At 41.6% G+C, this 20,802-nt stretch overlaps 1 protein-coding gene across 1 annotated transcript; it reads right to left on the reverse strand.

Moving 5' to 3' along the window:
* Nucleotides 1-17,904: 17,904 nt before the first annotated feature.
* On the reverse strand, nucleotides 17,905-18,279 carry LOC121990065 (SPX domain-containing protein 1-like). The gene has a single exon (XM_042544312.1). The coding sequence runs from the start codon at nucleotides 18,264-18,266 to the stop codon at nucleotides 17,910-17,912; it is 357 nt and encodes a 118-aa protein (XP_042400246.1). The 5' UTR covers nucleotides 18,267-18,279; the 3' UTR covers nucleotides 17,905-17,909.
* Nucleotides 18,280-20,802: the final 2,523 nt, after the last annotated feature.

Below are 20,802 nucleotides of genomic sequence, written 5' to 3' on the forward strand. Positions count from 1 at the left end.
TATTTCACTCTTTCAAAGAGTAAATCATAAATCCATTTCATTTTCAAAGGGTTAATAATAACCTTGAAAATGCTCCTTGAGTGTCAATTTCTTCAAAGTTGGGTAAACTACCCTTCTTCTTAGAGTTGACACTCTTTAACCCATCTATGGGGTAGAGAAGATGCTCCTAGGAACCCAAAATCTATTGTTGCTCCTTGGATGCTCTAGGTACTCACTAGGAATAACTTCCCTAGATACCTTCCTAGTGACCTTGTTTGGCTTCTTAGAAGCCTTGGTCACCTTTTCTAGGTCAACCCTAGGGGTTTCTTCCCTTGTGACCTTCTTTGTGACTCTCGTAGACTTCTTAGAAGTCTTAGACACGTTTGTTGCAAAAATACTCTTAGGGATGACCTCCCTAGTATTCTTAACTTGACCACTAGACCTAGGGTTTGTTCCATAACTATATGGAACTCTATGATAAGTAGGTACATCCTTTTTGGTTTTTAGGTTTGTATCCCAAACCTCTATGGCCCTTGGATGACTCTTGTTGCCCTAAACCTAGATTTTGCTCATTTTTCCCTTTGAGGATATTTTCCATCCTTTTTAGGGTCTTTTCTAGTTTGTCAAGTCTTGATCTCAAGACTTGATTCTCCATTGCTAAGTTCTTAGTTTTTGGATTCCCATTAAGTCCATGAGCATTTTGGTTTCTAGGCTTGTAGCTAAAATCCTTAGTATTATTGCCTAGACTTTTATCTACCTTCCTAGACCTAGGTTTGGTTGTCTTAGCATGGAGAGCCACATGATTTTCTTTGATAACATCATTCCTCCTATTTTCATGGTAAATAGCATTAAAATGATATAGATTAGAACTATCATGCTTTTTACCATTGTTTAAGGGGGTAGGTTCAATGAATGATATCTTCCTTTTTACCTTGGAGGCTCCCCCTTGAGTTATGCTTCCTCCTTGAGCCTTGACCGCCTTCTTCCCCTTAGGACATTGACTTTGGTAATGCCCCTTTTGATTGCAAGAGAAGCACACAATGTGCTCCTTGCTCTTCTTTGTGTTAGGGATGGTCTCCTTGGGCTTCTCCTTGCCCTTTTGTGCCACTTGGCCCTTCTTCTTGACCAATTTAGGGCATTTACTTTTGTAATGCCCTTTTTCCCTACACTCAAAACATATAATATAATTTTTATTTTTAAATGAACTATTTATACCTTCTTGTGTAGGGGTGACTTCTTCTCCTTTGGATCTGGATGTGGAGGCTTCCTCTTGATCTGATGATGATTCTCCTCCAATAGATATGACTTGATTTGTGGAGGTGGAAGCTTCTTCATCCTCTTCTCTTCTTGACCCGGATGTGGAGACTTCTCCTTCTTCTTGATCCGGTGTCAACAAAAGTTGCTCCCCCTCAATCCTAGAGGTGGAGACTTCTTCATCTTCATCTTGCACATGGAACAAGGAGTATGCTCCCTCCTTGTTCCCTTCATTGCATTCCCTCGAAGATGAAGCTTCGTCTTGGACTTCTTCTTCAGAAGTTGAGCATATCTCAACTTCGGAGTCCTCCTCTTGGTATTGCTCCAATGAGTCACCCTCTTTGGATTCCTCTTGATTCGGTACAGTGGAGGGTATCTCATGGATTGATGCCAATTTGCTCCAAAGCTCCTTTGCATCTTCAAATTCTCCAATTTTGCAAAGAATGGTGCATGGCAATAAATTAACCAATAATTTGGTTACCTTATTATTCGCCTCACACCTTTGAATTTGTTCTTGGCTCCATTTTCTCTTCTTGAGGATTTTGCCCTTTGAGTTTCTTGGAGCCTCGAAGCCTTCCAATAGAGCAAACCATTGCTCTATCTCCATCATCAAGAAATTTTCAATTCTTGATCTCCAAGAATCGAAGCTTGTAGATACATATGGTGGAGGCACCCATGTGTCGAATCCAAGACCGTCTTGGAATTCCATGTTGAAGCTGAGCTTGAAGAAATCTTTGACTTAAAGAATTTGCTCCAACTTCTTCACCCTCTAGCTCTTTGCCCCTTCCGGCGATGATTCCGATGAAGGGCGGCCTCACTCTGATACCACTTGTTGGGACCGAAATGTAGCTAGATGGGAGGTGAATAGCTCGACGCGATCTCGTGCTCATCGTTGCTTGCTTCTTGTGATGATGTGCAGCGAAAAATATAAGAAACAACACACTACAACGCTAACATGTAGATTTACTTGGTATCCACCTCAAGAAGAGGTGACTAGTCCAAGAATCCACACACTCACGCACCCTCCACTATGAAAACACTCCTTCTCGGTAACTACCGAAGGCGGAGAAGCCTTACAACCTCACAATACAACAATGAGAAAGAAAGAAGCAAAATACAAATGAATCTTACAAGATTACAATGAAAAGCCTAGCTTCTTCTTCTTGTTGTTGCAAATCTCCTATTGACTTGGATGAGCCTCCAAGAACCTTCAAGAACTAGTGGTGAGGAAGAAAAGATCGCTGTGGAGAAGTTCTGTAATCGTCTATGGAGAAGAGAGGAAGCCGTGTCGAAGAAAACGCTCGCCAACGTCTATATTTACGTCAACGGTCGAATCCCAATCGATTGGATTGCTCCCAATATATTGGGGAGGCTTTGGATCGATCGACCGATCGATCCAGAGCGCCTCTGTGCTCTCTGGAATTGCCTTGAATCGATTTCCCGATCGATTCAAGGCTTCTCGAGCGATTTCCAGCGCTCCAATCGATCGCCCGATTGATTGGAGGCTTCAATCGATCAATTGATCGATTCAGAAGCTTACTGTTCGCTCAGAAACTCTCCCTATCGATCGACCGATCGATTGGGGAAATTTCAATCGATTACCCAATCGATTCATCCCATTTCTGCATGAATTCGCATCAACCAATCGATCCACTGATCGATTGAACCCCCCCAATCGATTGGGAAGTAGAAATCTGTGCAGAGCTTGAAATTATCTTCGTTTCGCATCCGAGATCACCTCATTCCGATATCCGAGTCAAAAGTTATGGTCTTCGAAAGTTTACTACGTCCGAACTTCCTAGTTCCATGCCAACTCCCTATTGGACTTACGACCGTTAAGACTTCGGTCAACTTTTGACTCATCTGGACTTTCTCTTTGTGCCAAGTGTCCGGTCCTCCATTACCCACTTGGACTTCCCAACACCAGATGTCCTCGTACCTGATTTCACTCACTAGGACTTCCTAGGTCTTTCACCTGGCTTCACTCACCAGGATTTCCTTCTGCCTGGCTTTACTCACCAGGACTTTCTGTCAAGTATCCAGTCAACCTTGACCTACTTGACTCTCCTTTACATCTCAACTGGTCAACCTTGATCAAACGGGAATTGTATCAACAATCTCCCCAAATGAAAAACTGCACCTGCATTGTCCATATCATTTAAACCCAATATATTGTCAAACATCAAAACTTAAATCAAGACTCAAGCTTGGTCAACCAGGTCAACCTTGACCTAAAGGATATTGCACCAACATTGAGTTGAAGGTCCAGTTTGAATGGATTCAGTCATGGAGCTTAGGTTAGTTACTTCCTTAAGGGCTATTACCTCATTTTAGAGTGACTTGACTTGAACGTTGGATTTGACTAACTTGTGCATGAAATAATTTACCAAGTTATGTAGTTTATCTATTTAAGAACAACTTAAAGTGTGGTTAGGCCTTTCAAAAATGGATACGAATCTGTGGCTTCTCTCAGACTCAATTTTCGACTGGCTCTTGGTTTCAGATTTGTCGACTTTTTCTTGGGCCATAAGTGCGAGGAAGCTCGCCTGTTCAACATCTTCATCAAAATCTTCTGAAGAGGAATAATCCCACGTTGCCTGCAGTGCCTTCTTCTTCCTTTGCTTCTTTGTTTCCTTGTGGTTTGTACAATTAGCTTTGATGTGTCCCTTTTTGTTGCAACCGTAACAAGTTACTTTGAACTTGGTTGCACTATTTTTGACTGGATCACCTTCTTAATCTCCTTTTTGGTGAATCCTTTATTCTTCTTGTAGAGTTTTCATACAAGGTTGATGAGCTCAGCAGTGATCTCGTCGTCGTCGTCATCTTCTGAGTCCAGTTCATCTTTGGGCTCAGGTTTGGTCCGACGCTTGGTTTTTGATTCCTGTATTCTGCTCGTTCCTACAATCAAAGCAATACCTTTCTCAACCCAAGTAGTATTAGTTTATTCATAAAGCTCGAATTCGGAAAATAATTTATCTAATTTAATAAAGGAAAGATCCTTGAAAACTTTGTAACCATCTATCACGGATGCCCACAAAGTATTCCTCGAAAATGCATTGAGTGTATACCTAATGACATCACAATTTTCCACCTTTTTTCTGATTGCTTGGAAGCCGTTGAGCAGGTTTTGAATTCATGCATGAAGTTGGCTTGTCAATTCATCTTCTTGCATTTTTATATTATATAGTTTATTTAGAATCAAATCACTCTTACTTGGTGTCTGAAGTTCCCTCGTGCAGTTCGATCAACTTCTCTCATAGTTCTTTGATGCTTGAAAATGGGCCGACTCAATTTAGCTCTTCTTTTGTTAGGGCGCATTGTAGAGTCTGAGTAGCTTTGGCGTCAGCCTCGATCTTCTTTCTGGTTGGTGCATCCCAATTGTCTCACAGGACGATGACTCCATCTTCGGTGGGATATGTGAATCCCGTCTGGATGATTTTCCACATTTCCACCTGTGTATTGAAGTGGCACTCCATTCAACTCTTCTAGTAGCCGAAGTCTTCGCCGGCGAAGAGGGGAGGACATGTAGTGCTATACCCTTCTTGGTGGGGCATATTAAATTGAGTTCTTGCACAACAAAAAAAATAGAGCTTGTCCCAAGACTATGTTTTGGCATAGTAGAGCGAAATAACGTATATAAAAAATAAATGAACTCGAGAGGTGTTGCACCAGTTTTAAGAAGAAAACTTGATTGTGAGAAAAAAAGATCAGGAAGAGGTAAATGTATCGATTCCGATCGACTTTGAAAATTTTAAAAACTAATCCATGAAAAAATTTGCATTAATGGTGGTTTTACCGATTCGAAGCAACCTTACTTTGATACCAATTATAGGATTGATCGCACTAGAAAGGGGATGAATAGTACTTGTGGCTTCTTCACATTTTTTATGGAAAACACGATCTAGTAAAATGCAATGGAAGAGCAAGAATAAGTGGAAGAAAGAACAATGCTAACAAGTTTATTTTTACTTAGTTCAAAACTTTTGACAACTCCTACTCCAAAGCCCGTAATCGTTGATCGCTTTCATTGGGCAATCCACTATCAGTTCGAATATTAAAAAAATATTGAAGAATAACTTTACAACAAGTAAAGTATACTGGCAACTTTAGGATCTAGAGAGTTGTGCTTTCAGTTGTCTGAGTCGCATCGTTCGATCATCGAAGTCACGTCGCTCGGTCATCGGAGTCACATTGTCAGGTCGTTGGAGTCGCGTCGTGGAGTAGCAAGATTGTTCTTGGAGCAGTGTGTAGGAGAAAGATTGTCAAAATCAAGTATCTTCAACCATCTACTCAAGACCCTCTTTTATGGGTTGTTGAAGGTGCCTTCAACCCCATTGAAGGTGCATCTAGCTTAGATTTCTATCCCCAAATCTGTGGTACCAATAAGCTCTGGTTTCTGCAAGCTTCATCCATTTGAAGGTGCCTTCAAGCTCCTGAAAGGCGCCTTCCATCCCTTGTCCAAGGCGCCTTCAACTCCCTTCCACGAGAAGCTTGGGCTAAGGCACCTAAGGTGTCTCCAACAGCCCCAGAGGTACACGTCCTCACCTACTCTTAGGAGAAATTATCTTTTTGCCAGATTGGTCCTCTAGACCGTCTGGACTTTTGCTTAGCATCCGAGACTTCAAGTCTTCATGCTGAACTTTCGCTCCACGACACGTCTAGACTTCCACTTGGTCCGTGACCACCAGGATTTTCACCTAGAGTCCCTGACTCTAGGATTTCACCCAAAGTGCTCAACCCACCAAGACTTCACCTAATCGCCTGGATTAGGACTTCATGCCTAACCGCAACTAGGACTTTCCTTTACCTTAGGTTTTTCACTTGCCTAGAATCCACTAGGACTTTTGCCTAAGAACACTTAGAACTTTCTTGCAAGCTCATTCACACTTGTTATATAATAAGTAACCTTAACTTTGGACCCTTTTTCATAATCAAAACTTAGGTTTGATCGTTTGGTGTTCTCTGCACCAACAAAAGTAAAGTAATCTACAACTCAAAATATAAAGAGAAGAGAAGAGAAGGCTTATCCATATAGTGCCAGTCTTTTCGGATGTAATCCTTACTCTAGAGCTGGACAAATTGGTGAAGATGAAGTTTCTAGGATTTCCCTAAGGGGGGAGAACTCTTCTCTAAGGAATGGGGGCGAGCCCTAAGCCAAATATGAGTGAAAAGAGAAGAAAATACCCTTTTATAACAAGGGGCACAAGGCCCCTCATGTTTTTTGCCACGACCTTGACTCATTGGCACAACCGTGCTCTTCCTCTTCTTTGGACAAATGGCATAACCATGGCTTTTAGTACGACCATGGGTTTTGGAACGGTCGTGTGCTGCTTGGCCACTAGAGAAGGGGCACGACTGTGTGGAGCCACACAACCTGACTTTGCTTCAGTTATGCTAAAGAGGCACGGTCGTGTGAAACCACACAGCTTGCCCTTGATTTGCTTTTATGGGAGAACATGACTATGCCTCAAGGCACGACCAGCCTTGGCTTTGCCACGAGAGAGGGCATGCGGCCATGCCTTTTAGCACAGCCAGATTGTTGTATTTTCACATGTTACTCCAATGTGCATCTTTTGCTCTATTTTCACTCCAAAATGTCTCATATAAATCAAAATATACAATAAGTAGATCTCCGAATAAAAGGAGTGGAAATATGATATTATAATAAAATAGGATATAATAAACATAAATTATGCTTATGAAATATAAGTATATATGCATTAAAGTATGCCAAAAATCTATATAATCATGCACATCACATACAACCCACTAAAGAGTATTCATAAAAAGGAAGACCAAAATGCATAAACATTTTGTATTCATTGGATAAGTACAAAAGTCATTTGTAAAAGTAACCTTTAGGTGAAGTAATCTTTTTGGTAAAGTAACCTTTTGTGAACTAACCTTTTTGGTAATGTAATCTTTTTGTGAAGTAACCTTATATAGGTAAAGTAACCTTTTGGGTGAGAGTGATCCATTTGTTTTCATGCTTCTTCTTCCTCCTCTTCTCTTAGCCAAAGAAACAAATTTGGGTAGTTGGTAACACGAAGAAGGTTGTTCTTCTCTGAATTTGAGTTTGTGTGACGAATAGGGAAACGTGTTCATGTGGATACCATAGAGGTGTGGACTTTCTGATCACGTTGAGATCTACTGAAGCCAAGTTTCTGCCAAGATTGCTTTGTTCACATAACAAAGGTAGCTATTCTATCTTGATATAATAGAATAACTTGTATACTACATTCGCATGGATCTCTAGAGGGATCTCCATTTTTCTATTGTGTATTGCTTGTGTTTCATAAAAAGATCCCTACACATGGAAGACCCTAATCTACATTTCAAAGTTTTTCTGGAGATTTGTGCAACCTTAAAGCAAAATAGGGCTTCTGAAGATGCTATAAGACTTATACTATTCTTGTTTTCATTAAGGGACAAGGCTAAGATTTGGCTATCATCGCTTCCCGATGAGAGTATAGCAACTTGGGATCAATGTGAATTGAGATTTCTGAGCAAGTGCTTCCCTCCTAGTAAGATCACTCATATGAGACATCTTATAACCAATTTCATGTAAAAGGATGTTGAATCATTGTTTGAGTCATGGGATCGATATAAGAGTTCATTGCAATAGTGCCCACACCATGAGATTGAAAGATGGTTGATCATTCAAACATTTTATAATGAGATTTCTTATGCCGCTAAGGTTTCACTTGACTTAGCTGTTGGGGGAGCTCTTATGAATAAAATATTAGAGGAAGCTGAAGATATTATTGAGAGTGTAGTATTCAATCATCATCAATGGTGTATTAAGAGAAGTGTCCCTATGTAAACTCGGATGATGCATTTGGTAAATTTTGTGGATTTCGTGGCTGCAAGTTTGGATGCTATGAGAAAGCATTTAAATTCATTAAGTGTAAGCCCAGTAAATGCCATCAATGTGTCTTGTGATATTTGTGGAATCTTGGAACACTTGCGAGAAAATTACACTATTTTAACAATAGTACAACGTGACTATGTGGAACATGTGGATGCAATTATAAATTTCAACTCATAGCCAAACAACCCTTATTCTAGCATCACAATCCAAGATGGTGAAACCATCCAAATTTTTCTTACCAATCAAATCAAGGCCAATTTTAGAATCAAGGAAGTTATGGTCAAAGTCTAGTATGATGAAGATGATGAATAAATTTATAGCAACCCAATCTAAAGAAAATGAAAGATTTCAATGACAACACTCTAACCATGAGATCGTGATTAAAGAATTGAAAACTTCAGTTGATGCTCTTACAAGTTATATAAAGATGTTGGAGAACCAAGTAGCACAAGTGGCAAGCTTAATTATAAGAACTCCTCGGAAATTTTTGGGACAACCGGAGACAAACCCTATAGAACATTGTAATGCCATAAATTTGAGAAGTGGAAAAGTGTTGCAAGATTCAACAGAAAGCATAAAGGATATAATAGATGATCTTGTCAAGGGAGGTGATACACCTATAATGCCTACGATGGTAGAGGATGATCTGCGTAAATCATAAGAACAAAAAGAAGGCATCTTGATAAAACCTCTAGTGTAGATTTATCAACCACTAATTCCATTTTCACAACATCTATCGAAGACAAAGAAAGATGAAGAATTTGGAAAAATTTTGGAGATGATGAAGAAAATTTATGTAAAGATGTCATTAATTAATGCTTTGCACCAAATGCCACAATTGGTGCGCAAGTACCACCTGATATGAGACATCGTCAAGCGAGGAGAAGTTTTCATCGCTAAGATTGCATCAGCGGATAACCTGGTAGATCCTTTCACTAAAGCCCTTCCAGCGAAGCTTTTGATCGGCATGTGGAGGGGATGGGAATCAGATGTATGGCAACAGATATGGCAGCTTAGTCTTTTAGTATAATTGGGAGATTGTTGAAGTGTATACTAAAAGCCTAGCTTTTGTAAACATTTATTTTAAAATAAAAGAATCACATTGGTCAATATCTACATTTATTTGTTAAATGTAATTGTTCAATTAATTTATGTAGTAGACAACATGGTGTGTGGTGTCACATACAGAAGATCATGTTGACGGTTCTTTATAAATTATAAACAGTTGCTCACGACTAAGATGGAAAGGAACAAACCATCGGAATAGTCGTAGTGTAATTAAGTATTAGTTTATCTTGATTAATAAATTATACTGGTACACTCTAAGTGTATTGAGTAGAACCATTTAGGTAAGTTCTTTTTATACAGACTTAATAAAAGAACTAGACCTTGGTTATTATGGAAGTGTGTGCTCTTAATCCTAATATAATAACGAGTACATATATTTAGTATTTATTTTATTAACTTATCAAAGGGTGAGATTTTGCTCGATAAATCAATAGGCCCGATAAGTTGGGAAATGATACTACTTATAGTGTGTGTTGTTGATTATAGAAGGAATTTGTGTCCTAGTTATCTAGGTTAAGAATGCCCCCAAGAGGAGCTCATAAGGATTGTCATGTTAAACCCTGCAGGTGGACTCAGTCTGACATAATGATGAAGTTGAGTGGTACTACTCTTGGAGCTAGATATTAATTAAGTGAGTTGTCAGTATCTTACTTAATTAGTGGACATTTGTTATCCTAAACACAGGAAGACTAACACACTCATGATAAGAAGGAGCCCATAATGTAATTTAGGATTGGTGCGGTAGTGCGATAATAACTCTCTAGTGGAATAAGTTATTATCGATGAACTTGAGTTGTGTGTTCGGGGCGAGCACGGGATACTCAAGCTCATCGGAAGGCCAAAACTAATTTCTCCACTAGGTCCCTGTCGTAGCCTCATTATAGCCTCAAGTCCATCCAAAAATTTATTTTTCCTTTTTTCTCTTGATGAGGTGGTCGGCCACCTTGCTTGGTGCCCAAGCAAGGGGCCGACAATAATTAAAATAAAAAGAATCATCACAAAATTAATGTTGGTGATTGATTCAATCAAGAGGAAAGAAAAGGAAAAATAAAAAGGAAAAAGGAAAAACTAGAAGATGATTTTATTTTTGTAAAAAGTTTTTCCTTATTTGACTTGGGCAAGTAATATAAAAGAAGGGGTGAGGAGGCCTCATGGGAGAACAACTCTTATTCTCTTGCTTGGAGACTCTCTTGGTGTGGTCGGCCCTCTCCCTTCTCTTTTCCCTTTTGCTCTCTTTTCCTTGGTGGTGGGGGTGGATGTTGGTGCGGGAAGCATCCGACGATCGACCGTTGTTTTGATAATGGCAAAGGAATTCAAAGTTAAGTTTTTTCATGATCTAACATACTTAATTGAGTATTTCAGGAAAGTCCTAGCTGTGGTTAAGCAGGTGGAAAATCCTAGGGGGTGGTAACCCTAGGTCATAGGGGGTGGTAACCCTATGCGAAAAGTCTTGGCGGGTCGAGATCTTCAGGTAAAAGTCCTAGGGAGGGAAACCCTAGGTGGAAAGTCCTGGTGTTGGGAACCAGGTGAAAGACTGGACCAGCCGGGAAGCGGAAGTCCAGCAGAAAGTCTGAAAGCTTCAAACGCTGAACAAAAGTCCAGTCGATCTGGAGGATCGCACTGGCAACAGGTAAATCTCCTGAGTGGAGTAGGTGAGGAAGCGTTCCCCGTAGAGGGAACAGTAGGCGTCGGGTCAACCTAGGGTTTCCGGTTGGAAATCCGAAGTCAAACCCGGACAATCCGACGACTGTCAAGTATATCTATCATTTTGTCTCTATGCTAACTTTGTTTTGCAGGATTTTGTGTTTGGGACCAACACATTTTGCAGGAGCAAAGGAGCAACTTAGACCTCGGATGAACAGTGTCCGAAGTGCCTCCATGGGGCTTGGAGGCGCCTCCAACACTGTTTAAAAGGGGACTTCGAACAGCAGCTTAGAACAAGAATTAACAAGCGATCCTTCTGCGTTCAACTGCTAACGAGTTCATCCCGAAGTGCTGTGACGACATACCGACGACCCGGAACTCCAGATTTTGATATTCTTATTGTCAATATTATTTTCTTTTATAGTTCTAATTGTAATAATCTTGTAACAATTTTTCGAGCTTATAGTTGTTGCACACCGAAAGCGGTCAACAACCGCGGGCCTTGGAGTACGAGTCACCACAAGCTTCGAACCAAGTAGACGACTGTGTCCCTCTGTGTTTGCGTTGTTTTTCTTACTTAATTACGATGCGTATTTTTTACTCTATTTTAAATCAAACGAAATAGCCACGAGCGTTATTCACCCCCCCCCTCTAGCGCTTCTCGATCCAACAATTGGTATTAGAGCAGGGTCACGTTGATCTGGTGCAACCACCAATCACGTAATTTTGGTGGTATTTTCAGTTTTACGGAGTCAATTAGAATTAGCTTAATAGATATATCCTAATTATTTTTTTGAATCGGTTTTGTTCGAGGCTGATGCAACACCACTCGAGTTTGTTATTTCTTTAACTTTATTTCCTGCACTTCTAATCCAAGACATAGTCTTGGAACATCTCTGTTATTTCTGTGTTGTGCATATTTAACGAATGTCCCAACAAGAGGGTTTCAGCACCGTTCGTCCCCCACTCTTCTCCGGAGAAGATTTCGGGTACTGGAAGGGACGAATGGAAACTTATCTGAAGATTCAGTTTGATACTTGGATGATTATCAAGACAGGAATACAACTGCCAACCGACGAAGACGGCAAGGCGACACCCTGTGGAAAATGGGAACCAACCCTAATCAAGAAGGTGGAAGCTGATGCCAGAGCGACCTGCACCCTCCAGTGCGGACTGACCAAGGAGGAGCTCAACAGATTCAGACCGTTCTCCAGTGCAAAAGAGCTTTGGGAGAAGCTGATCGAACTCTACGAGGGCACCTCCGACACCAAGGTTAGTAAAAGAGATCTTCTATTCAATAAAATATATAATCTAAAAATGCAGGAAGGAGAGACGGCAAGTCAACTCCATGCGCACATACAAGACATTCTCAATGCCCTCCAAGCAATCTGGCAGAAAGTCGAGAACCGAGACATAATAAGGTACACCCTAAACTCGTTTCCAAGGAGTACATTATGGGCATCAATGGTAGATGCCTACAAAGTCTCCAAGGATCTATCTTCTATTAAATTAGATGAGCTATTTTGTGAGTTTGAATTGCATGAACAAACTAATACACAGCCAATCAAGAAGGGAGTTGCTTTGGTTGCAGGTACCAGTCGAACACGAGAACCAAAATCACGACGAAGAAATGAACCAGAATCGGAAGTCGAACCTAACTCAGACGATGAAGACGATGAATTGACAACCGAACTAGTAAATCTTGTGAAGAAACGCTACAAGAAGAAGAAGGGCTTCAACAAGAGAGACCTAAAGAAAGCAGTACAATCCAAGGAAGGTCAACCCAGCTCAAGAGTCAAGTTCGAGGTGATCTGCTACGGAAGCAACCAAAAAGGGCACATCAAGGCCAACTGCCCAAACCAAAAGGATGCAAAGAAGCAAAGGAAAAGGAAGGTACTGAAAGAGACTTGGGAAGAATCCTCAGAAGAAGACACCGACGATGAACTCGATCAGACGAGTCTACTTGCGCTGAAGGCCCGGGACCAGATTGAACTGTTCGAGAGTGAGAGCGAGTCAGAAACCGAGTCCGAGCGAAGCGACGGATCCGTATCCGTTTCCGAAGGGCCTGACCCCGCTGTAAGTGTTCCTCGACTTAACAATTTAGTTAATTACTTACTACGCAAATTAGCTAAGTCAAACCTAAAGGTCAAGTCACTTCTAAAGGAAGTAGCAGTCCTTAAAGAAGTGAACAATCCCAAGACCTTACCTGACCCAGTTCAGATTGGAAGTTCAACTCTGTTAGGACCGAAAAGTAGCTAGAGGTGGGGGGGGTGGTGAATAGCTTCGGGTGTGCTCGTCGTGCTTCGTTGCTTGTTTCTTCAAAGTGATGTGCAGCGGAATACAAAGAAACAAACTACAACAATGCTAACAATAGGATTTTACTTGGTATCCACCTCACAAGAGGTGAGTAGTCCAAGGATCCACGCACACACACACACCTCCACTAATAAACGCTCCTTTTCGGTAACTACCGAAGGTGGAGAATCCCTACAAGACTCTCAATACAAGTAGAAGAAAGGGTAGTAAAGAATAAGCAAAAGCTTACAAGAGATGCAATAAAAACCATAGCTTCTTCTTCTTCTCGTTGCAACTCACCTCTTGACTTGGATGAACCTCCAAGAACCTTCAAGAACTGGCGGTGAGGAGCTTAGAGATTGCTGGGGAGGAGCTGTGATGAATCTGGAATGAATCGGTGAAGTTTTGCTAAAGGAATCGCACGCCAACAGCTATAAACGATGCCAACGGTCGAATCCCAATCAATTGGATTGCTCCCAATCGATTGGGGAGGCTTTGGATCGATCCACGGATCGATCCAGAGCGCCTCTGTGCTCTGAAAAAATGTCTGGATCGATCCACGGATCAATCCAGCGCTTATCGCGCGAAGCAGCAGCGTCCCAATCGATTGAGACCTCTGGATCGATCCACTGATCGATCCGGAAGCTTTCTGTTCGCTGGGAAAAGCCTGGATCGATCCACTGATCGATCCGGAGGCCTGGATCGATCCACTGATCGATCCAGAGGCTTTCTGTTCGCTGTGAAAAACCAGGATCGATCCACTGATCGATCCACTGATCAATCCACTGATTGATTCAGCTCTTGGTTTTTACCCAAAACCAAGTCCCAAGCCTCCCAAACCAACATCCGATCAACCATGACTTGTTGGTACATAAAACCTAGCATCCGGTCACCCTTGACCAGCTAGGACTCTCTCACCAAGTGTCCGATCAATCTCTTTAACCCACTTGGACTTTTTTCTTCTTGCCAAGTATCCGGTCAATCCCTTTGACCTACTTGGTCTTTTCTTCCTTGTGCCAAGTATCCGATCAATCCCTTTGACCTACTTGGACTTTTCACCAAATGTCTGGTCAACCTTGACCCATCTGGATTTCCCTTGCCTGGCTTCACTCACCAGGACTTTCATACTGCCTAGCTTCACTCACTAGGACTTTCTCTTCTGCCTGGCTTCACTCACCAGGACTTTCCAACTGCCTGGCTTCACTCACCAGGACTTTCACCTAGCTTCACTCACTAGGACTTTCCTCGTCAAGTATCCAGTCAACTTTGACCTACTTGACTCTTCTTCATCCACACTGATCAGTCCCTGATCAGACTCTTCCCACATAGACAACTGCACCTACATTGTCCATGTGTCTACCTGTATTGTCAAACATCGAAACCATGACCAAGACTCAAGCTTGGTCAACTAGGCAAACCTTGACCTGACGGATATTGCACCAACAATCTCCCCCTTTTTGATGTTTGACAATACCACATGTTGAGTTAGGAAATTAGACTAATCCCATAGCCTCAACTCCCTTTATGTCAATATATGTATGATGGTTTCCTTCATTCTCCTCCTTTTCTAAAGGGCAAACTCCCCCTTTAGGTAATGAAGACCTAACTTAACCATACATTCTCCCCCTATTGGCACACATCACAAACATGCCCCCATCTATGGGCACACATCAACAACTTAACTTGTTGAATAACTCTCCCCTTCACTACAAGAAAAAAGCCAAACAACAACGGTTTTTCACCGTTGTCGTAGCCTCTTTCGGACTGTTGTTAAAGGCCGTGTTGTTAAAAGGGGTACCCAAAGACAACAGTTTTTAACCGTTGTCTTTGAAGGCAAAGACAATAGTTTTACAACGATGAAAAACCGTTATCTTTTCCTTCAAAGACAACAGTTTTTCACCGTTGTCTTTGAGCGTTTACCTTTAATAACAGTTTTAAACTATCTACGACAACGGTGAAAAATCGTTGTCTTTTTTAGATAAAAAATAAAAAAAATTAATACACAATTTTTTAATATTATAAATCATTCAAAATACTAAATTTCAAAATAAAATTTAATATACAATTTTCTAACATTCAAAAATAATATCTGTCACGCCCCAGAGGAGTCCCTGTCCGAAAAAAATTTCGGCAGCATCTCCCCTGTACGGTGGACAATCTGAAACTTTTCTACATCTCACAAATACCTCAGCCACAGGCGGCTGGAATAATAATAATAAAATAAAACATCACCACGCAGTTATATATAATCTATTCAGCCTCTGGCTGTCACAACCACGCAGTTAAGATAATCAAACAGTAAAATAATACTCTGACTCGAAATCCACCCTACTCCACTACACTCGTAAAACTCAAATCCGACGAACTCACCAGGCAGGCATGTAGTAGAATAAAAACCAAATCCAAATCCATCAATATAATAAAATCTATATCATATCCATAAGCAAATAAATCCAGAACATAACAAGTGCAAACAGTCTAGAACAGAAAAGGAAACCAAACGAAAACCCAATCACATCCTCGAGGTCTGCAGGGACCAGCAACTGGAACTCTCTCCTGACAGCATCAACCTGAAAATATCAACAATGGAGGCGGGGTGAGTCCAACACTCAACAGGTACAGTTGATATGCAAAGTAAAGAAATAACACCTAGCACTAATCATGCGTACAGTCTCCTGATAAAGATAAAGGTAACTACAAAACTGAAGAAGACAGGAGAGAATCTGTACTAACCAGAACCCGGTAAAAGGACAAACAGTCCGAAAGGTATAGAAGACCTGTATGCATGTCAATCAAGGTATCCAAGCAATGTGCAGCATATAAGTGCAACAAACACAAACACAAACAATAAATGCATCATGCATATGATGCCAATGTCATGGTCACCCCTGACGCCAGTCAGCCGACTCACAACAACTGTGGGACCGAGTGGGTAAGGCTGTGACAACCCTACTCCTGATGAGTGATCGAGTGGACGGATGCTGTCGGAGTACACGCCTCCTACCCCAAATCATAAATGGGGAGCGCAATGCTCTCAACTCCCGACGCTATGACGGGAGGAATCTCTAACGTGCTACACGCACACACTACCCCGAGCGGATCAACGAGCACGGAAGAGTCAAACCGACGTGCTACCACGTATCTCGCTACCCATGAGCGTCACAACGGAGCACCGAATAGTGAAACCGGCAATGTGCTCGACAATAATGGAGCAATCTATCGCACAGCATGCGATCATGCAAATGGTGCATGTCACTAAGCATGGTAATATACTAATCCAACCTCTGGACATATCATAATGTGCACGAAAGCGAATAAATCATATCAAGATATACTGATCAATAAGGTAGCAAACCTAGGTCCTGAACATGTGAAACGTGGTTATATCACTACCCATGAGCATGATAGATCAGGTACAAGACCAATACGAGATGCAATCAAACAATCAATCAAACAGGTAACATGTATTGGGCAGTGATTAACCGAAATAAATAGGAAACACAATTAATGCAACATATTATTTTCATTACTAAGCATATCAAAGACAATAAGTCAAAAGTACTCGCCTCCGATAAAATAGAAAGGTCCAATCCGATATCGAGATGCTTGTCTCGCGACCAGTCCTGTAATAACCACATTTAATTTAGCTACATATATATCACATAGCTAAAGAAAATTCCTTATTTACCAGAACCCTAATTCGTTCCACTATAAAATTTGATTTAGGTCTAAACCTAAATCAACTTAAACTCTCCCAAATACGAACCTGATACCAGAACAAATTTATACACCTTACCTCTAAACAAACCATTAGATAGAAATCCAAAAACCTAAATCCAAGTACTCATGAACATAATTACTACACCTTACCTCTTCCTCACAGCCCCTCTTCTGATGATCCTCTGCCAAGACCGTTGCCACTGGCAACCAGGTGAATCGCTGGACCAAAACACACCACAAGCAAACCGGATCAAAAAATAAAAATCCTTGCACCTACTAAATTTCCAACCAAGCAAAACCTCACCGTGGACTTGATCAATGGCAAAGAGCACTAGGGCACAACACAGTGGAGGAGGCCGACACAAAGGAGATCGGCAAAGGCTCAACTGCTAGGGCTGAGGAAAGCTTCGGCCTCTGTGGTCGGCGTCGGCTCTATGGTCGGCGTCGGCTCTGTGGTGGCGGCAGAGGAGAGGAGAAGAGAAGAACTCGGCCGGCGGCAGCGTCGGGTACGCACGGCTAGGGCACTGGTGGCCGGTGCTAGGGCTGTGGAAGAGGGGGAAACGAACGGTGCTCGGCGTCAGCGCCGGTGGGCAGAGAGCAGGCGGTCAAGCGGCGGTGCTAGGGCTCCGGCAGAGGAGAGGAGGAAAGGGAGAAGAAGTGGCCGGCGTTTTTGTGCTCTCGGAGAGGAGGAATCCGCCGGCCGGCGGTTAGGGCAGAGAGGAGGAAAATCGGCGGCGTCGGGGAGAAGGGCTCGGGCTCGCGGAAGAGGAAAAGAAACGGAGGAATAAAAATAAGGAAAAAGAAAAAGAAAAGGAAAAGAAAAATAAAACTTTTCCTCATTTAAATAGGATAGTCTAAACAGGCTTTTCCGGGCCCCGTTTTTATCCCCGTGAACTTATCCGTACGAGCTCCGAAAAATTCCCGAAAAATTTCCAAAAATTCCGAAAAATTCCCTTAATCATATTCGCCTATTTCCGGTATTTTACAATATCTATAACATTCTGAAGAAATTTCATAAGCAACCAACAAAATGATAACACTATTAAAACAAAGGTAGAACAATATAACACGAGATTTTCTAATCTGTTTTGACTGTTGAACTTTTGCTCCTAATCTGTTTCAAGGACCGCAGCGCTGCTACGGTGCTCTTCATGTATAAGCTCTGCATATATTTAATCTCCTCCAACTCCGGAACCCTCCCACCTGATTGTGCCGGCTTTGGCACTCCATTTTGTCCGTCGCATTCTGCTGAAATTGACAGGTTATTGCTGGGGAAGAGGTGGTCGAGCATAGCCACACACTCCTTCACGAGTTTGTATAGGAGATCAGTTGTAAAGAATGGCTGCTGCAGCACCTTTTCGATGAAGGGCAGCCTGATAAGTGCTCCTGTTCTCTTGTCATACTTCTTCAGTATTTTCACTAGACCTAAATTCATCACAACAAGAATAATAAACCATCTAAATGAGTGCACAAATTTTTTTAAAAAAAAAGAACCAGAAGAAAGGACAGGAAACTAGAAACTGAATTATAATTCGATACTGCTCATGCTATTCGAATACTGCAAGTGTATCTAACAAGTAGAGAATTGCAACTAACTGAGCATATTATAAAAATAAAGCAAGGAAATTAAACTACAAGATAAGCTTAATAGCTGTTCATGTTCAAGAAATTCAAGAAACTAACACTACATACTTTAAATGAAGGTTGTTCTTGCCTTTCTAAGTAGCAGGGAAAATGCTAAACCCATTCTAACTAAATAAAGGGATGTTCTTGCTCTTTGAATTGCAAGGAAAATACTAAACTCATTCTAACTAAATAAAAGGGTTGTTCTTGGATAAGAAATTACTCAAGCTTACTTATGAAACTTTCATGCTTAAAAACAAAGCCGTGAAATTCTGAATTTCAGATTGAAATGCTAAGGAACTAAGCAACTGAAATGCCAAGCAACCAAATACTAGAATGCTAGAAAAATAGCACAACAAGCTAACTCCAAATCATAAAAACAAGGTTGTTCATGCTAAACTAAAACTAAACAAGGCTGTTCATGTTAAACTAAAACTAAACTTGACATGAAACAAATTCTAAAGGAATAGAGTACTGCCCGATATATGAAATCTGCACTTAATAGGTCTACACTCCTAAGTTATTTCCAACAAAGCAAAAACATAAAGAAAGGATGATTTCTGCTGTAATCAAAAGTTAACACATGATATACTAAAGCATATGTTGTTCATGTCCAGTTAATAGCATAGATCAACCAATTCCTAATGGTCACTGTAAAGAGCTTCTACTGTAAACCCAAGCCACAATTGCTCTTCACGCAATGTGCCACGACAACAGAAGGAAACAGGAAGAACAATGCTAGTTTCCATACAACCCGAACATGCCAACTAAAATACTAAGTGCAAGCCTGAGGAACAATTCCTCATGCTCTACACGAAGCTTTACATGGACTGTAAAACTTAAACTGTAAAAATTTGAAACCATAACACTCTACACGAAACAAAGCATGATCATCAAGGTCACAACCTAAAAACAAATACTTCTTAAACATGCTGTGCTTAGCAAAGAAAACCCAACCGTAATGCTTAAACGAGTCAATGAGAATCTGTTCACGCTCGGAAAGGAAAAGAAGGAAGCAAAATTTCGGAACTACTCCTACCACAGGTGAGTAGTACTTACCGGGATTTGCTTGGACTTGCAACCGAGAAGAGAAGAGGCTTCTAGGGTTCCGACGAGACTCGAAATCGCAGCGCCTTCTTCGCGTCTATGTGCTCTCCACGTCGAGAAGATCACGAGAATGTGAAGGATTCTTGGAGACAACCCTCCGCCGACCGCCGGAGAAGAAACTAGGGTTTCTTCGGTTTCGCCCGAGAAGAAACGGCGCACGCGAGGAGGAGAAGAAATGAGATTTTCCGGATTCGGGAAAAATTTGATCTTCTTAAACTAGGGTTTCCATTATACTATACCTTAAATATATTTCTCCTCATTCTTGGTTAGCAAAGCGTGCGTAGCCCAGTTGGTTGGCTGTGTCCGGTTAAGTCGAGTTCGGCCGGAGGTCTTGGGTTCAAGTCTCATTTTTGATGATTTTTTGGTCAAAATTTCTTTCTTTTTGTAAACATACTAAACGACCTCCAAAAATTACGTAAAAATGCTCTAAAAATTTATAAAAATCTCTAACATATTTTAAAAGTATTTCTAAATGTTTTTAAAGACATTTACTACTCGAAATAGGGAAAATTGGGTCATTACAGGCAGCATAAAGACTGTTGAAGAGTCACAGAGAAGTGGAGGGGATCGTCTTCGCCGTCGGCGGAGGAGGCGTCAGGGTGCTTCTCGGTGAGGGCGCAGTGGGGGAGTTGCGGCTGGCGGTTGAGAAGGCGACATATGTTTTTTGGTCGAACAGATCTGTAATAAATGATCACACAACCAAACTCAACATCCCAAACAATGTATACAATCAAGTCCACACAAATCTAGCACTAAAAACAACTTACCCTCGAGCCATATCTGATATCTCTCTCGGAGGGCTCGGGAGGTTATTGTGGCGGTGAGCTGGGACAGAGGAATAGGGCAATGCCAACACTAGAGTAAAGATCGGTTAGAGCAAACCTGGTTCGATCGTCGAAGTTGTGATGTGTAGAGAGGCGCCGCAGGAGGTTAGATCTAGGGTTCAAACCCCTCTTAACCAGAGATCCACCAATGCAGGGTCGGCGACTCTAGGAGAAGAGAAATCTCTGGATGGACTCCAGTGATCAGTGGAGAAGAGGCTTAGCCGGCGGTGGACGCTTGGTGCTAGCGCGATCGATTTCCTCGTGGCTCCGGCGTCGGGGAAGAGTTAGGGCTCGGCGACGGCAGCTATGGCGTTGATCGGAGCAAGGCACGACTCAATGAGGCTTCAGCCGGCATTGAGTAACTCTTGGCTGGTGGTTATGTATGCGGGGAGAAGAAGTATCAGCGTCGATAGGCGA

Source organism: Zingiber officinale, chromosome 6B (assembly GCF_018446385.1).
Source record: "Zingiber officinale cultivar Zhangliang chromosome 6B, Zo_v1.1, whole genome shotgun sequence".
In the NCBI taxonomy this organism is placed as follows: Eukaryota; Viridiplantae; Streptophyta; class Magnoliopsida; order Zingiberales; family Zingiberaceae; genus Zingiber; species Zingiber officinale.